This window comes from Melospiza melodia, unplaced genomic scaffold (genome assembly GCF_035770615.1).
Source record: "Melospiza melodia melodia isolate bMelMel2 unplaced genomic scaffold, bMelMel2.pri scaffold_140, whole genome shotgun sequence".
NCBI classification, from domain to species: domain Eukaryota; kingdom Metazoa; phylum Chordata; class Aves; order Passeriformes; family Passerellidae; genus Melospiza; species Melospiza melodia.
The window spans coordinates 246335-265114 of NW_026948510.1; the positions used below are offsets into that span (position 1 = coordinate 246335).

General features: G+C 56.3%; 2 protein-coding genes and 2 long non-coding RNA genes across 5 annotated transcripts in view; 3 read left to right on the forward strand and 1 right to left on the reverse strand.

The window, feature by feature from the left end:
- Positions 1–113: 113 nt before the first annotated feature.
- On the forward strand, positions 114–1215 carry LOC134433147 (uncharacterized). The gene is made up of 3 exons (XR_010031495.1): positions 114–212; positions 296–586; positions 640–1215. It is a non-coding gene; the product is annotated as an uncharacterized LOC134433147 (long non-coding RNA).
- A 20-nt stretch (positions 1216–1235) lies between these two features.
- Positions 1236–2220, forward strand: LOC134433148 (uncharacterized). Of its 2 annotated transcripts, XR_010031497.1 has the most exons (3): positions 1275–1325; positions 1409–1491; positions 1659–2220. It is a non-coding gene; the product is annotated as an uncharacterized LOC134433148 (long non-coding RNA). The 2 variants fall into 2 exon arrangements; XR_010031496.1 differs by having other exon boundaries at positions 1236–1491.
- Positions 2221–5371: 3151 nt separating this feature from the next.
- Positions 5372–17755, reverse strand: TBCB (tubulin folding cofactor B). Its single transcript, XM_063182012.1, is given in 7 exon segments — positions 5372–5572; positions 5574–5601; positions 7054–7126; positions 7266–7457; positions 11821–11917; positions 14422–14565; positions 17393–17755. Coding segments are annotated over 7 exon segments (735 nt in total). The 5' UTR covers positions 17507–17755; the 3' UTR covers positions 5372–5485.
- Positions 17756–18111: 356 nt separating this feature from the next.
- LOC134433136 (striatin-4-like) overlaps positions 18112–18780 on the forward strand; it is a 25998-nt gene continuing 25329 nt past the window's right edge. The window contains exon 1 of the mRNA XM_063182020.1: positions 18112–18170. Coding sequence (XP_063038090.1) covers positions 18112–18170 — 59 coding nt within the window. The remainder of the gene's footprint in view (positions 18171–18780) is intronic.

The following is an 18780-nucleotide window of genomic DNA, read 5'->3' on the forward strand; positions in this document are numbered from 1 at the left end:
TCCAAGGTGGTCACGAGTGGCCTGAGGGTCATTGGAGGTGGTCCAAGATGGTCCAAGATGGTCCAAGGGTCATCCAAGGTGGGCCCAGAGTGGCCTGAGGGTCATTGGAGGTGGTCCAAGATGGTCCAAGATGGTCCAAGGGTCATCCAAGGTGGGCTGGAGTGCTCCAGCGTGGCCTGAGGTCATTCCAGGAGCTCCAACATGGTGTGAAGGTCATCCAGGGTGGTCCAGGGTGGCCTGAGGGTCATTCCAGGTGGCCTGAGGGTCATTCCAGGAGGTCCAACATGGTCTCAAGGTCATCCAAGGTGGTCCAAGGTGGTCCAGGGTGGCCTGAGGGTCATTCCAGGTGCTCCAGGGATCATTCATGGTGGGCCAACAGTTTGTCCAAGGTTGCTTGAAGGTCATCCAGGATGGTCCAAGGTGGTCTGAAGGTCATCCAGGATGGTCCAAGGTGGTCTGAAGATCATCCAAGGTGGTCCAAGGTGCTCCGAGGGTCATCCGAGGTGGCCCGGAGTGCTCCAAGGGTCGTTTGTGGTGGTCCAAGGTGGTCCAGAGGTCATCAGGGGTGGGTCAAGGTGGCCTGAAGGTCCTTCAGGGTGCTCCAAGGGTCATCCATGGTGGTCCAAGGGTGGCCTGAAGGTCCTTCAGGGTGCTCCAAGGGTCATTGGAGATGGTCCAGGGTGGCCTGAAGGTCCTTCAGGGTGCTCCAAGGTTGTCCAAGGGTCACCTGGCGTTGTCCAGCGTGGCCTGAGGGTCGTTCGTGGTGGGCCAGGGTGGCCTGAGGGTCCCTCCAGGAGGTCCAAGGGTCATCCATGGTGGTCCAAGGTGGTCTGAGGGTCCCTCCAGGAGGTCCAAGGGTCATCCATGGTGGGCCAGGGTGGCCTGAGGGTCCCTCCAGGTGCTCCAGGGTGGCCCAGGAGTTGTCCAGCACTGACCGAGCTCCATCCAACGCTGTCCAGGGTGGTCCAAGGTCCATCCAAGGTGGTCCAAGGTCCATCCGAGGTGCTCCAAGGTCCATCCGAGGTGCTCCAGGGGTTGTCCAGGGTGGCCCGAGGAGATCCAAGGTGCTCCAAGGTCCATCCAAGGTGGCCCAAGGTGGTTGAAGGTCCTGCCAATGTGTCCCAAGGTGGCCCAAGCTCCATCCAAGGTCCATCCAAGGTGGCCCAAGGTGCTTGAAGGACCATCTAAGGTTCTCCAAGGTGGCCCCAGGTCCATCCAAGGTGCTCCAAGGTCCATCCAGGGTGCTCCAAGGTGGCCCCAGGGTCCATCCAAGGTTCTCCAAGGTGGCCCCGGGTCCATCCAAGGTTCTCCAAGGTGGCCCCAGGGTCCATCCAAGGTTCTCCAAGGTCCACCCAAGGTTCTCCAAGGTGGCCCCGGGTCCATTCAGGGTTCTCCAAGGTGGTCCCAGGTCCATCCAAGGTTCTCCAAGGTGGTTGAAGGTCCATCCAAGGTTCTCCAAAGTCTATCCCAGGAGATCCAAGGTGGCCCCAGGTCCACCCAAGGTTCTCCAAGGTGGCCCCGGGTCCACCCAAGGTTCTCCAAGGTGGCCCCAGGTCCACCCAAGGTTCTCCAAGGTGGCCCCAGGTCCATCTCAGGAGATCCAAGGTGGCCCCAGGGTCCGTCCAAGGTTCTCCAAGGTGGTTGAAGGTCCATCCAAGGTCCACCCAAGGTTCTCCAAGGTGGCCCCGGGTCCATCCAAGGCCACCAAGCTCCACCCCAGGAGCTCCAGAGGCCACCAGAAACCACCTGAGGCCACCAGAAGCTCCTCAGAGCCCTCCAGACCCCAAAAACCCCAAAAATTCCCAAAAACACCCAAAATTTCCTCAAAAATCCTAAAAAAATTCCCAAAAATTCCCAAAATTCCCCAAAAAATTCCCAAAAAACCCCAAAATTCACCCAAAAATTCCCCAAATTCTGCCCCCAAAGCACTTCCGGGGTGGGGGAGGGGCCTTGGACCTTCCCAGCCCCCAAATTTGGGCTTTTCCCGCCAAAAAAATTGGGGGATTTTGGGAAAATTTGGGGGGAAAATTTGAAATTTTTGGGAAAATTTTGGAATTTTTGGGAAATTTTGGAATTTTGGGGGAAAATTTTGGAATTTTGGGGGGGATTTTGGGGATTTTGGGGGCGGCGCTGGAATTTCCAAGGTACCACCGGGAGCTCCCGGCTCCTCCGAGCACTTTAAGACGCCCCCAGGAGAGAAAAATCCCAAAAATTTAAAAATTCAAAATGAAAAAATTAAAAAATTAAAATTCAAAAAGGTTTCAAATTTGGAATTTTGGGATTTAGGGAAAAATATGGAAAAATGCAAAAAAAAAAAAATCAGTTTTTTTTCCACAAAAACTTCAGGCTTTCTTCACAAAAATTCAAAATTTTCCCTCCCAAAAAATCAATTTATTTTTAAAAAATCAGATTTTCCCCAAAAAAATTCAGGGTTGTTTTTTTTTTTCTGCAAAAATTCACATTTTCCCCCCAAAAAACGCAATTTTGGTCACACAAAAAATGGCATTTTTTACAAAAAAAATTCGATTTTTTCCCCCAAAAATTCAGGCTTTCCCCTCTCCCCACCAAAAAAATCAAATTTTCCCCAAAATTTCATTTTTTTTCTCAATAGAATTCAAGTTTTTCCGCAAAAAATTCAAATTTTTTCCCCTATATGATTCAATTTTTTCACAAAAAACCCAAAATTTCTGCAGAATTTCAAATTTTTTACAAAAAAGTTTCCCCCCCAAAAAATCAATTTCTTTCTCCCCCAAAAATTAACTTTTTTCCCCCCAAAATTCAGATTATCTCCCAAAAAATTCAGGTTTTTTTCCTAAAACAAGTCAATTTTGTCTCATAAAATTCAAATTTTTTACCAAAAATATTTATTTCAAAAAAAACCTCGATTTTTTTTTTCTAACCTGGCTTTTCAATTCATTTTTTCCCCAAAAAATTAATTTTTTTTTAACAAAAAAGGGTTTGTTTCCCATAAAAAATCTGATTTTTTTCACTGGAATTTTTTGGGGAAATTTTGGGGACTTGGGACCCAAAAAAAAGTGAAAAAATTTCAACCAAAATTTCATTTTTCCCCCAAAAATTCGTTTTTTCCCCATGAAAAATCCGATTTTTCAGCTGTTATTTTTGGGGGAATTTTGGTGAATTTCAACCCCCAAAAAAGTGGAAAAATTTGGGAAAAAATTTCCAAACTTGCCCCTTCCAAAATTGTAAAAAATCACATTTTTCATCTGGAATTTTTGGGGGATTTTGACCCAAAAAAAAAGTGGAAAAAATACAAAAAAATTCAAAAATTTTTCCCCCAAAATTTGGATTTTTTTTTCTTAAAAATTTGATTTTTCACCTGGAATTTTTGGGTGAATTTTGGGGGATTTTGATACAAAAAATTGGGGGAAAAAATGCAACAAAAATTCAAATTTTTTGTGTAAAAATTTTGGAGTTTTTCCCCTAAAAAAAAAATCCGAATTTTCCATTTTAGGTTTTTTTCCCCATTTTTATTTATGGGATAATCCCTAAAAAATGATAAAAAATTAAAATTACAATTTAAATTTAAATTAAATTTAAATTTTGGAGCCACCTTAATTTATTAATTAATAAAAATTATTTTAAATATTCAAAATTTTTACCAAAATTCCCGGAATTTTTTGCTGTAAAAATTTGGAATTTTGAGGAGATTTTTGGGGTGAAAAATCCTAAAAAAAAAAAAAAATCGGGATTTTTGCAGAATTTTTTTTATTTTTTGGGGGGAATTTTCGCAGAAATTTTTGGATTTTTTGGGGAATTTTTTGGGGATTTTGTGGGAATTTTTGGGATTTTTCCCGGAATTTTTTCGGGATTTGATGCATGAGGAAAAGCCCCAGGAAATGGCAGAAAAAAAGATGGAAAAAAGAGGAAAAAAAAGGAAAAAAAAAGATTAAAAAAATGAAAATAATTGAGAATAAAACGAGGAGGCTGCGGAGTTTTTATTGGGAAATGGGGATTAATTGGGGGTTAATTAATTGGGGGTTTTAATTGGGAATTAATTGGGATTTTGGGGTTGGAAATTGGGATTTTTAATTAGATTTAATTGGGGTTTAATTTGGATTGAATTGCAATACATTTGGGATTTAATTGGGATTTTATTCGGGTTTTATTGGGATTTAATTGGGGTTAAATTGGGAATTTGAGGTTGGAAAATTGGGGTTTAATTGGGAATTAATTGGGAATTAATTGAGATTTTCAATTGGAAATCGGGATGGGAAAATTGGGATTTAATTAGGAATTAATTGGGATTTAATTAGGAATTAATTTCGATTAAACTGATATTTAATTGGCATTGAATTTAGATTTTTAAATTGGGAATTCTGGGTTGGAAACTTGGTATTTAATTGGGATTTATTTGGGAATTAATTTGGATTTAATTGGGATTTAATTTGGAATTAGGGTTGGAAAAACTGGGATTAGATTGGGATTTAATTAATTGGGATTTAATTGGGATTGGACTAGGTTTGAATTGGGATTTGATTGGGAATTTGGGGTTTGAAAATTGGGGTTTAATTGGGATTTAATTAATTGCGATTTAATTGGGAATTGGGTTTGGATTTAATTGGGGTTTAATTGGGGTCTAATTGGGATTCAATTAATTGGGATTTAATTGGGATTGCCCTGGGACGCCTCCCCTTCCCCACGCCCAGACCACGCCCCCAACCCTCATTAATATTCATGAGCACGCCCCATTGGCATTACACCTCCCACCCAAAATGGCGGCTCACGGCCCCGCCCCTTCCCCACACCCTCTTGATTCCCATTGGCTGAGCCAGCTGTCAATCATCCCCCAAACCCTGCGCTCTGATTGGTCAGCGCCAAAACGCCAATTTGCCCTTTTTTGGGCTGTGGGAGGGGCCAGAGGAGGCCACGCCTCCTTGTCCAAGCCAAGGAGCTCTCTGATTGGCTGGAGTATTAAGCCACGCCCACAATAAAGCCACGCCCCCTGGGGGGAATTTGGGGAAATTCCAGCCGGAATTTTGGGGAAACTTTGGAAGAATTTGGGGAATTTTAGCCAGAATTTGGGGAATTCTGTGAGAAATTTTCAGCTAATTTTGGGATAATTTGGAGAGAAATTTTGGGATCATCTTGGGAATTTTTGGAATCCTGGAAGGAGTTTTGGGATCATTATGGGAATTTAAAAAAGACACGAAAACAGCGAATTTTGGGCCATTTTTTTGGCGATTTTCTTGCCATTTTTTCCCCAAAAAAGCGGGAAAAGCTCCAGGATTTTTGGGAATTTTCAGGAATTTGGGGAATTTTTCGGGAATTTTCCCCTCAGAGCTCGTCCAGCCCATCATCCCTACAACTTTATTCTCATTTTTATCCCAAAAAAAGACACGAAAAAAGCGAATTTGGGGCCATTTTTTTGGCGATTTTCTTGCCATTTTTTCCCCAAAAAAGCGGGAAAAGCTCCAGGATTTTTGGGAATTTTGGGGAATTTGGGGAATTTTGGGGGAATTTCCCCTCAGAGCTCGTCCAGGCCGTCGTCCTCGGGCGGGAAGTCGCCGGCCGTGACGTGCTGGGGCCGCACGAAGGCCCCGAATTTGGGGGGGACACTCGAAATAACGGCGGCCGTCCACGCTGCGGGGAGGTGATAAGAGATAAGGGGAGATAAGGGAGAGAGATAAGAGAGAGAAAAAAAAAAAAAAAACCCTTCCAAAGCCCTCCAGGATCCCCCCAAATCCCTTCAGAATCCCCCAAAACCCCTCCAGAACCGCTCAAAACTTCTCCAGGAGCCCCAAAATCCCCACAAAATCCCTTCAGGACGCCCCAAATCCCCCCCAAATTCTCCCCAGGACTCCTCCAGAACCCCAAAATCCCCCCAAACTCCCCAAAATCCCCCCCAAAACCCCCAAAATCCCCCACAAAAACCTCAAAAATCCCCCCCAAAACCCCCCAAAATTCACCCGAAATCCATCCAGAACCTCTCAAAACCCCCCAAAAACCCATCCAGTATCCCCTAAAATCCCCAAAAAACGCCCCCAAATCCCCCCAAACCCCTCCAGAATCCCCCAAACCCCTCCAGGACCTCGCAAAACTTCTCCAGGAGCCTCAAAATCCCCACAAAACCCCTCCAGGACCCCCTAAAACTCACCAAAACCCCCCAAATCCCCCTGAGATCCATCCAGAACCTCTCAAAACCCCCCAAAAAACCCCTCCAGGATCCCCCTAAAATCCCAAAAACGCCCCCAAATCCCCCCAAACCCCTCCAGGCTCCCCCAAACCCCTCCAGGATCCCCCAAACCCCTCCAGAACCCCCCAAAGCCCTCCAGGATCGCCCCAAATCCCTTCAGAATCCCCAAAACCCCTCCAGAACCGCTCAAAACTTCTCCAGGAGCCTCAAAATCCCCCAAAACCCCTCTGGGATGCCCCAAATCCCCCCCAAATTCTCCCCAGGACTCCTCCAGAACCCCCTAAATCCCCCCAAAATCCCCAAAACCGCCCAAAAAATCCCAAAATCCCCCTGAAATCCATCCAGAACCTCTCAAAACCCCCCCAAAAATCCCCCCAAACCCCCCCAGGACCCCCCAACGTTCCCCTAAACCCATTTAGGAGCCCCCAAAATCCCCCCAAACCCCTCCAGGACCCTCCAAAATCCCCCCAAACCCCTCCAGGACCCCCCAAAATCCCCCCAAAACCCTTCAGGAGCCCCCAAAATCCTCCTGAAACCCCTCCATGACCCCCAAAATGCCCCAAAACCCTCCAGGAGCCCCCAGTGTCCCCCTAAACCCATTCAGGAGCCCCCAAAATCCTCCCAAAATGCCCCCAAAACCCTTCAGGACCCCCCAAAATCCTCCTGAAACCCATCCAGGAGCCCCCAAAATGTCCCCAAAACCCTCCAGGAGCCCCCAACGTCCCCCTAAACCCATTCAGGACCCCCCAAAATGCCCCCCAAAACCCTTCAGGACCCCCCAAATCCTCCTGAAACCCCTCCAGGACCCCCCAAAATCCTCCTGAAACCCCTCCAGGACCCCCCAACGTCCCCCTAAACGCATTCAGGAGCCCCCAAAACCCCCCAGGACCCCTCCTCACCTTCCATCGTGCTTGCCCAGCGGTTCATCGTAGCGCACCCCCACCCAAATCCCCGGCTTAAAATCCGTCTCACCTTGGGCGGAAAGAGAGGAAAAAAAAACCACCAAAAAAACCGTGAAAAAACCCACAAAAAACCCGCAAAAAAGGTGACAAAAAGGTGACAAAGAGGTGACAAAGAGGTGACCAAGAGGTGACCGAGAGGCGACACGCACCCACGAAGGCGATGGCGCCCCTCCGGCAGGGCTGCCCCGGCACCCGCACCTCGCAGCGCGCCCCGAGCGGGAGCGCGGCCGCCGCCGCCGCCTCGCGGTCCCGGCGCTGCTCCCGCTGCCGCTGCCGCTCCTGCTCGCGCTGCCCGTCCCAGCGGCCCCACGAGCGCTGCCGCAGGAACGAGCGCACCGACTCTGCGGGGACACCAGGGGACATCAGCGGTGGCACCCTGGGGACACCGTGGTCCCAGTCCCGGTATTGTTCCCATTCCCGGTCCTGTTCCCATTCCCGGTTCTGATCCCATTCCCGGTTCTATTCCCATTCCCATTCCTGGTCCCAGCGGCCCCACGAGCGCTGCCGCAGGAACGAGCGCACCGACTCTGCGGGGACACCAGAGTGACCAGGGGACATCAGGGGTGCCACTCTGGGGGCACCATGGCCCCAGTCCCGTTCGTGTCCCAGTCCCGGTTCTGATCCCGGTCCCGGTTCTGATCCCATTCCCATTCCCGGTCCCAGCGGCCCCACGAGCGCTGCCGCAGGAACGAGCGCACCGACTCTGCGGGGACACCGCGGGACATCAGGGGTGGCACTCTGGGGACACCGTGGTCCCAGTCCCGTTCGTGTCCCAGTCCTGGTATTGTTCCCATTCCCGGTTCTGATCCCATTCCTGGTTCTATTCCCATTCCCATTCCCGGTCCCAGCAGCCCCAGGGACTCTGCGGGGACACCGCGGGGACATCAGGGGTGGCACTCTGGGCACACGCTGGTCCCAGTCCCGGTCCTGATCCCATTCCCGGTCCTGCTCCCATTCCCAGTTCTGATCCCATTCCTGGTCCCGTTCCGGGTCCCAGCAGCCCCAGGAGCGCAGGGACTCTGCGGGGACACCACGGGACATCAGCGGTGGCACTTTGGGGACAGGGACACGCTGGTCCCAGTCCCGTTCCTGTCCCAGTCCCGGTTCTGATCCCGATCCCGGTTCTGTTCCTATTCCTGATCCCAATCCCATTCCCATTCCCGGTCCCAGCGGCCCCACGAGCGCTGCCGCAGGAACGAGCGCACCGACTCTGCGGGGACACCAGGGGACATCAGGGGTGGCACCCTGGGGACACCGTGGCCCCAGTCCCGTTCGTGTCCCGGTCCCGGTTCTGATCCCATTCCTGGTTCTATTCCCACTCCTGTTCCTGGTCCCAGCGGCCCCACGAGCGCTGCCGCAGGAACGAGCGCACCGACTCTGCGGGGACACCAGGGGACATCAGCGGTGCCACTCTGGGGACACCATGGTCCCAGTCCCGTTCGTGTCCCAGTCCCGGTTCTGATCCCATTCCTGGTTCTGATCCCATTCCCATTCCCGGTCCCAGCAGCCCCAGGAGCTCAGGGACACCGCGGGACATCAGGGGTGGCACTCTGGGGACACCATGGTCCCAGTCCCGTTCGTGTCCCAGTCCCGGTCCTGATCCCGGTCCCGGTTCTGTTCCTATTCCCGGTCCCATTCCCGGTCCCAGCAGCCCCAGGAGCGCAGGGACTCTGCGGGGACACCACGGGGACATCAGCGGTGGCACTTTGGGGACAGGGACACGCTGGTCCCAGTCCCGTTCGTGTCCCAGTCCCGTTCCTGTCCCAGTCCCGGTCCTGATCCCGATCCCGGTTCTGTTCCTATTCCCGATCCCAATCCCATTCCCATTCCCGGTCCCAGCGGCTCCACGAGCGCTGCCGCAGGAACGAGCGCACCGACTCTGCGGGGACACCGCGGGACATCAGGGGGTGGCACTTTGGGGACACCATGGTCCCAGTCCCGTTCGTGTCCCAGTCCCGGTCCTGATCCCGGTCCCGGTTCTGATCCCATTCCTGGTTCTATTCCCATTCCCATTCCCGGTCCCAGCGGCCCCACGAGCGCTGCCGCAGGAACGAGCGCACCGACTCTGCGGGGACACCAGGGGACATCAGCGGTGCCACTCTGGGGACACCGTGGTCCCAGTCCCGTTCGTGTCCCAGTCCCGGTTCTGATCCCATTCCTGGTTCTGATCCCATTCCCATTCCCGGTCCCAGCAGCCCCAGGAGCTCAGGGACACCGCGGGGACATCAGGGGGTGGCACTTTGGGGACACCATGGCCCCAGTCCCGTTCGTGTCCCAGTCCCATTCGTGTCCCAGTCCCAGTCCCGTTCCTGATCCCGGTTCTGTTCCCATTCCTGATCCCAATCCCAGCCCCATTCCCGGTCCCGGCAGCCCCAGGAGCGCAGGGACCCTGTGGGGACACCCAGGGGACATCAGGGGTGGCACTTTGGGGACAGGGACCCTGTGGGGACACCCAGGGGACACCCAGGGGTGGCACTTTGGGGACAGGGACTCTGCAGGGACACCCAGGGGACACCAGGGGTGGCACTTTGGGGACAGGGACTCCCTGGGGACACCCAGGGGACACCCAGGGGTGGCACTCTGGGGACAGGGACTCTGTGGGGACACCCAGGGGACACCCAGGGGTGGCACTCTGGGGACAGGGACCCTGTGGGGACACCCAGGGGACACCCAGGGGACACCCAGGGGTGGCACTTTGGGGACAGGGACCCTGTGGAGACACCCAGGGGACACCAGGGGACACCCAGGGGTGGCACTTTGGGGACAGGGACCCTGTGGAGACACCCAGGGGACACCCAGGGGTGGCACTTTGGGGACAGGGACCCTGTGGGGACACCCAGGGGACACCGGGGGTGGCACTTTGGGGACAGGGACCCTGTGGAGACACCCAGGGGACACCCAGGGGTGGCACTTTGGGGACAGGGACCCTGTGGGGACACCCAGGGGACACCGGGGGTGGCACTTTGGGGACAGGGACCCTGTGGGGACACCCAGGGGTGGCACTTTGGGGACAGGGACCCTGTGGGGACACCCAGGGGACACCGGGGGTGGCACTTTGGGGACAGGGACCCTGTGGGGACACCCAGGGGACACCGGGGGTGGCACTTTGGGGACAGGGACCCTGTGGGGACACCCAGGGGACACCGGGGGTGGCACTTTGGGGACAGGGACCCTGTGGAGACACCCAGGGGACACCCAGGGGTGGCACTTTGGGGACAGGGACCCTGTGGGGACACCCAGGGGACACCGGGGGTGGCACTTTGGGGACAGGGACCCTGTGGGGACACCCAGGGGTGGCACTTTGGGGACAGGGACCCTGTGGGGACACCCAGGGGACACCGGGGGTGGCACTTTGGGGACAGGGATGCGCCGCCCTCTTGTCACAGTCGCTCTCGGCCATCTTGGACTCGGTGACCTTGGATCGTGTCCCCAACAGCTCCAATGTCCCCAATGTCCCAACCCCTCAATGTCCCCAGTGTCCCCAACACCTCCAATGTCCCCAACACCCTCAATGTCCCCAATATCCCAAACATCTTCAACGTCCCCAATGTCCCCAAACCCCGATGTCCCCAAACATCTCCAATGTCCCCAATGTCCCCAACACTTCCAGCATCCTCAATGTCCCCAACACCTCCAATGTCCCCAAACCCCGATGTCCCCAAACATCTCCAATATCTCCAACACCTCCGTTGTCCCCAATGTCCTCAATGTCCTCGACATCCCCAATGTCCCCAAACATCTCAAATGCCACCGATGTCCTCAACATCCCCAACCCCTCCAATGTCCCCGATGTCCCCACCATCCTCTCAATGTCCCCAAATGTCCCCAACGTCCCCAGTGTCCCCAACCCCTCCAATGTCCCCAAATGTCTCCAACGTCCCCAATGTCCCCAACCCTTCCAATGTCCTCGACGCCCTCAATGACCCCAACACCTCCACTGCCCCCAATGTCCCCAATGTCCCCAGTGTCCCCAATGTCCCCAATGTCCCGAATACCTCCAGTGTCCCCAATGTCCCCAATGTCCCCAGTGTCCCCAGTGTCCCCAGTGTCCCCCAATGTCCCCATTGTCCCCAATATCCCCATTGTCCCCAATGTCCCCAACGTCTCCATTGTCCCCAACTTCCCCATTGTCTCCAACGTCCCTATTGTCCCCAATGTCCCCATTGTCCTCAACTTCCCCATTGTCCCCAAGGTCCCCAGTGTCCCCAATGTCCCCGATGTCCCCATTGTCCCCAATATCCCCATTGTCCCCAATGTCCCCAATCCCCCAATGTCCCCCCAATGTCCCCAACTTCCCCATTGTCCCCAAGGTCCCCATTGTCCCCAATGTCCCCAATGCCCTCAATGTCCCCAATGTCCCCAATATCCCATTGTCCCCCAAGGTCCCCAATGTCCCCAGTGTCCCCCAATGCCCCCAGGGTCCCCCAACATCCCCAACCCCCCCAGTGTCCCCGATGTCCCCAGTGTCCCCAAACCCTCAATGCCCCCAATGTCCTCAATGTCCCTGATGTCCCCAACCCCCCCAGTGTCCCCAATGCCCCCAGTGTCCCCCAACGTCCCCAACCCCCCCAAGGTCCCCATTGTCCCCAGTGTCCCCAGTGTCCCCCAACGTGCCCAACCCCCCCAATGTCCCCAATCCCCCAATGCCCCCAGTGTCCCCCAACGTCCCCACCCCCCCGGTGTCCCCGGTGTCCCCAGTGCCACCTGTCCTCTTGTCGTAGTCGCTCTCGGCCATCTCGTACTTGGCCACCTGGGACACGTCCTCGAACTGCCCGGCCCGCGCCCCGCTGCGGTCTGTCACCTGCGGGGTGGCACTGTCACTTAAGGGGTGGCATTGTCACCTGCGGGGTGGCATTGTCACTTAGGGGGTGGCATTGTCACTTAGGGGTGGCACTGTCACTTAGGGGGTGGCATTGTCACTTAGGGGTGGCACTGTCACTTAGGGGGTGGCACTGTCACCTGCGGGGTGGCATTGTCACCTGCAGGGGTGGCACTGTCACTTAGGGGGTGGCACTGTCACTTAGGGGTGGCACTGTCACTTAGGGGGTGGCACTGTCACCTGCGGGGTGGCACTGTCACTTAGGGGTGGCATTGTCACTTAGGGGGTGGCACTGTCACCTGCGGGGTGGCACTGTCACTTAGGGGGTGGCACTGTCACTTAGGGGGTGGCACTGTCACTTAGGGGTGGCACTGTCACCTGCAGGGTGGCATTGTCACCTGCGGGGGTGGCATTGTCACTTAGGGGGTGGCACTGTCACCTGGGGGGTGGCACTGTCACTTAGGGGGTGGCATTGTCACTTAGGGGGTGGCACTGTCACTTAGGGGGTGGCACTGTCACTTAAGGGGTGGCACTGTCACTTAGGGGGTGGCACTGTCACTTAAGGGGTGGCATTGTCACTTAGGGGGTGGCACTGTCACTTAGGGGGTGGCACTGTCACTTAGGGGGTGGCATTGTCACTTAGGGGGTGGCACTGTCACTTAGGGGGTGGCACTGTCACTTACGGGTGGCATTGTCACCTGCGGGGTGGCACTGTCACTTAGGGGGTGGCATTGTCACTTAGGGGGTGGCACTGTCACCTGCGGGGTGGCACTGTCACTTAGGGGGTGGCACTGTCACTTAGGGGGTGGCACTGTCACCTGCGGGGTGGCACTGTCACTTAGGGGGTGGCACTGTCACTTATGGGGTGGCATTGTCACCTGCGGGGTGGCATTGTCACTTAAGGGGTGGCATTGTCACTTAGGGGGTGGCACTGTCACTTAGGGGTGGCATTGTCACTTAGGGGGTGGCACTGTCACTTAGGGGGTGGCACTGTCACCTGCGGGGTGGCATTGTCACTTAGGGGGTGGCACTGTCACCTGCGGGGTGGCACTGTCACTTAGGGGTGGCATTGTCACTTAGGGGGTGGCACTGTCACTTAGGGGGTGGCACTGTCACTTATGGGGTGGCACTGTCACTTAAGGGGTGGCATTGTCACCTGCGGGGGTGGCACTGTCACCTGCGGGGGTGGCACTGTCACTTAGGGGGTGGCACTGTCACCTGCGGGGTGGCACTGTCACTTAGGGGGTGGCACTGTCACCTGCGGGGGTGGCACTGTCACCTGCGGGGGTGGCACTGTCACTCAATGGTGCCGCCCCCACCCCGGGGACACCGGCAGGGGACACAAGGGGACACGGTGACACCGGGAGAGGACACGGAGGTGACACGCACGTGCACGCGGCACCGTCGGTGACACCGGGAGGGGACAGGGAGGGGACACGGTGACACAGTCACACGGTGACACCGGGAGAGGACAGGGACGGGACACGGTGACACGGAGGTGACACAGAGATGACACAGGGGTGACACGCACGTGCACACGGCAGCCGTCGGTGACACTGGGAGGTGACAGGGACGGGACACGGTGACACAGAAGTGACACGGTGACATGGTGACACAGGGGTGACACGCACGTGCACGCGGCAGCCGTTGGTGACACTGGGAGGTGACACAGTGACACCGGGAGGGGACAGGGAGGGGACACGGTGACACAGAGGTGACACAGAGGTGACACGGTGACACAGAGATGACACGGAGGTGACACGCACGTGCACGCGGCAGCCGTCGGTGACACCATGAGGGGACAGGGATAGGACACGGGGACAGGGAGGTCACACGGTGACACAGAGGTGACACAGTGACACAGAGGTGACACAGAGGTGACACAGAGGTGACACGCACGTGCACGCGGCAGCCGTCGGTGACACCATGAGGGGACAGAGGGGACACAGAGGTGACACGGTGACACGGGGGTGACCCGGTGACACGCACGTGCACACGGCAGCCGTCGGTGACACTGGGAGGTGACAGGGAGGGGACAGGGAGGTGACACGGAGGTGACACACGGGTGACACGGAGGTGACATGCACGTGCACGTGGCAGCCGTCGGTGACACCATGAGGGGACAGGGATAGGACACGGGGACAAGGAGGTCACACGGTGACACAGAGGTGACACAGTGACACGGAGGTGACACGGAGGTGACACGGTGACACAGAGGTGACACGCACGTGCACGCGGCAGCCGTCGGTGACACCATGAGGGGACAGGGATAGGACACGGGAACAGGGAGGTCACACGGAGGTGACACGGTGACACGGAGGTGACACGCACGTGCACGCGGCAGCCGTCGGTGACACCATGAGGAGACAGGGATAGGACATGGGGACAGGGAGGTCACACGGTGACACAGAGGTGACACAGTGACACAGAGGTGACACAGAGGTGACACGGAGGTGACACACGGGTGACACGGAGGTGACACGCACGTGCAGGCGGCAGCCGTCGGTGACGGGGTAGGAGCCCAGCAGGGCCTCGTCGCTGTCCAGGCTCCCCAGGGGCTCGTCCTCGGCCCCAAAGAGCTCCAGCTCCATGCACGACGCCGGGGAGCCCACCACCAGCTCCAGCTTGCACTGCCGGGGACAAAGGGGACACTGAGAGTGGCACTGGGGACACTGGGGACACTGGGGACACTGGGGTGGCACTGGGGACACTGGAGATGGCACTGGGGGTGTCACAGTTTGGTGTCCCCAAGGGTTTGTCACTGGCTCCAGCTCCATGCACGACGCCGGGGAGCCCACCACCAGCTCCAGCTTGCACTGCCGGGGACAAAGGGGACATTGGGGACACTGGGGGTGGCACTGGGGACACTGGGGGTGGCACTGGGGGTGTCACAGTTTGGTGTCCCCAAGGGTTTGTCACTGGCTCCAGCTCCATGCAGGACATGGGGACACCACCACCAGCTCCAGCTGGCACTGCCGGGGACATTGGGGACACTGAGAGTGGCATTGGGGACACTGGGGACACTGGGGGTGGCACTGGGGGTGACACTGGGGGTGTCACAGTTTGGTGTCCCCAAGGGTTTGTCACCAGCTCCAGCTCCATGCACGACGCCGGGGAGCCACCACCAGCTCCAGCTTGCACTGCCGGGGACATGGGGGACACTGGAGATGGCATTGGGGACATGGGGGACACTGGGGACACTGGAGATGGCACTGGGGGTGTCACAGTTTGGTGTCCCCAAGGGTTTGTCACCGGCTCCAGCTCCATGCAGGACATGGGGACACCACCACCAGCTCCAGCTGGCACTGCCGGGGACATTGGGGACATTGGGGACACTGGGGGTGGCATTGGGGACACTGGAAATGGCACTGGGGGTGGCATTGGGGACACTGGGGACACTGGGGGTGGCATTGGGAGTGTCCCAGTAACTCCCAGTTTGCACCGGAGGGGACACAGCGGAATCCCAGTGGTCCCAGTTTGGGATTTGGGGGTTCCTGGTTTGGGGTTGGGGTCTCTGTTTGGGGTTTGTGGTTCCCAGTTTGTGGTTCCCAGTTTGGGGCTGGGGTCCCAGTTTGGGATTTGGGGGTTCCTGGTTTGGGGTTTGGGGTTCCCAGTTTGGGGTTGGGGTCCCAGTTTGGGATTTGGGGGTTACTGGTTTGTGGTTTGTGGTTCCCAGTTTGTGGTTCCCAGTTTGGGGCTGGGGTCCCAGTTTGGGACTCAGGGGTTCCTGGTTTGGGGTTGGGGTCTCTGTTTGTGGTTTGTGGTTCCCAGTTTGTGGTTCCCAGTTTGGGGCTGGGGTCCCAGTTTGGCATTTGGGGTTTCCCGTCCTGCTTTGGGGGTTCCTGCCTCCCATTCCCTCCCTCCTGGTTCCCATTCCCCCCTTCTGCTCCCATTGTCCCGTTCCCGCTCTCCTGGCCCCGTTCCCGTTATCTCGGTCCAGTCCCGTTATCCCAGTCCCATTCCCGTCCTCCCAATCCCGTTATCCCGGCCCAGTTCCCGTTACCCCAGTCCCAGTCCCGTTATCCCAGTCCCATTCCCATTTTCCCAATCCCGTTATCCCTGCCCAGCTCCCGTTATCCCAGTCCCAGTCCCGTTCTCCCAGTCCCGTTTGCACTGCCCTGGTTCCCGTTATCCCAGTCCCATTCCCGTCCTCCCAATCCCGTTATCCCTGCCCAGTTCCCGTTCTCCAGTCCCAGTCCCGTTATCCCTGCCCAGTTCCCGTTCTCCCAGTCCCATTCCCGTTCTCCCAGTCCCGTTTGCACTGCCCTGGTTCCCGTTATCCCAGCCCAATTTCCGTTATCCCAGTCCCGTTATCCCAGTCCCATTCCCGTTCTCCCAATCCCGTTATCCCTGCCCAGTTCCCGTTATCCCAATCCCATTCCCGTCCTCCCAATCCCATTATCCCTGCCCAGTTCCCGTTCTCCCGGCCCAGTTCCTTTATCCCAGTCCCGTTCCCACTGCCCTGGTTCCCGTTATCCCTGCCCAGTTCCAATTCTCCCAGTCCCGTTATCCCTGCCCAGTTCCCGTTCTCCCAGTCCCGTTCCCACTGCCCTGGTTCCCGTTATCCCAGTCCCGTTATCCCTGCCCAGTTCCCGTTATCCCAGTCCCGTTCCCATTCTCCCAGTCCCATCATCCCTGCCCAGTTCCCGTTCTCCCAGTCCCATTCCCACCGCCCTGGTTCCCGTTATCCCAGTGCCATTCCCGTTCTCCCAGTCCCACCATCCCTGCCCAGTTCCCGTTATCCCAGTCCCATTCCCGTTCTCCCAGTTCCCGTTATCCCGGCCCAGTTCCCGTTATCCCGGCCCCATTCCCGTTCTCCCAGTTCCCGTTATCCCGGCCCCATTCCCGTTATCCCTGCCCAGTTCCTTTATCCCAGTCCCATTCCATTCTCCCATTCCGTTCTCCCAGTCCCGTTATCCCTGCCCAGTTCCCGTTATCCCAGTCCCATTCCCGTTCTCCCAGTTCTCGTTATCCCGGCCCAGTTCCCGTTATCCCGGCCCCATTCCCATTACCCCGGTCCCACTCCCACCCTCCCGGTCCCAGTTCCCGTTCTCCCATTCTCCCGCTCTCCCAATCCCATTCCCATTATCCCAATCCAATTCCCGTTATCTCGGTCCAATTCCCATTATCCCGATCCTGCTCCCGTTATCCTGGTCCAATTCCCATTATCCCGGTCCCGTTCCCGTTATCCCGGTCCCATCCCCATTATCCCGGTCCCGTTATCCCGGTCCCGTTCCCATTATCCCAGTTCCGTTCCCGTTATCCCGGTCCCAGTCCCATTCCCACTGTCCCGTTCCCATTATCGGTCTGGTTCCCATTCTCCCGGTCCCATTCCCACTATCCCGATCCAATCCCCGTTCTCCCAATCCCATTCCCATTATCGCGGTCCCGGTCCCGTTATGCCGGTCCCATTCTCCCATTATCCCGGTCCCATTCTCCCTTATCCCGCTCCGGTACCTTCAGCTCGGCGATGGTGAGCGCAGGCGAGAAGCGTTTACAGGCACGGAAAGCGTTCAGGGAGCTGCTCACCGCCAGCCACACCGGGCCCGGCGCGGTCCCGCTGCCGTTCATGGCTCCGGTACCGACCGGGCCCTGCCGGTACCGCCCCACCGGAACCGAACCGGGAGCCCCGGACACGCCCAGGCTCCTCCGGCAGCTCCCCGAGCCCCTCCGGGAGCCTCAGGGAGCCTCCGGGAGCCTCCGGTTCTCCCGGACCGGGAGCCCCGAACGGTTCCGGGCCCGCCCGAACCGGAGCCGCTTCTGGAACCTTCACGGGCCGCCACAGCCGGGACCGGTGAGGGAGCGGCCAATCAGAGCTTGCGGGTGCGATCACGTGATAGAAACTGACCAATAGCGATCGAGAAAAGGCGGGACTAATAGAAAATTACCCAAAATTACGCATAAAGGGCGGGATAAATGAGGGTTGACCAATAGGAAGAGAGAAAGGGTGGGGGAAATAGAAGCTTAGCCAATAAGAAGGCGGGTAGGGCGCGTCTAAGAGTGAAAGGACCAATAAAATAAAGAATGGGCGGGGCACACAGGATTGGCCAATAGAAATAAGGCATATGAGGGTCTAAGGGAGTGGCGACCAATGAGAAACTGGAAAGTGAGTGATTGACAGGTGGTTTGACCAATGGGATGAGGGAGGAAGCGGAGAGGGGCGTGTCCGCGCAGCCATGGACGGGGACGGCGCGTACGAGCCGGGCTTCGTGGGAATCCGCTTCTGCCAGGAATGGTGAGGGAAAACAGCGGGAGAACACCGGGAAAACAGCGGGAATGCGGGGGGAAAACAGCGGGAATGCGGGGGGAAAACAGCGGGAATGCGGGGGGAAAACAGCGGGAATGCGGGGGGAAAACACCGGGAATGCGGGGGGGAAAACAGCGGGAATGCGCCGGGGATGCACCGGGAGAGGCGGGGGGGCAGGCGGGGTGCAGCGGGGAATGGCGGGAATCGTGAGGGGAGCACCGGCAGTCGTGAGGGGAAAACGGAGAACTGTGAGGGGGAAACGGAGAATTGTGAGGGGGAAATGTCGGAAATTGTGAAGAGAAACTTGGGAATTGTGAGGGGGAAACATCGGGAATTGTGAGGGAGAAACTTGGGAATTTTGAGGGGAAAACGGCGGGAATGGTGAAGGGGGAAACATCGGGAGTTGTGAAGGGGAAAATTTGGGAATTTGGAGGGGAAAAATACAGGGAATTGTGAGGGGTAAAATATCGGGAATTGCGAAGGAGAAACTGGGAATTGTGAGGGGGGGAAACATCAGAAATTGTGAGGGAAAAGGATCGGGAGTTTTGAGGGGGAAAATTGGGAATTGTGAGGGGGAAAATTGGGAATTGTGAGGGGA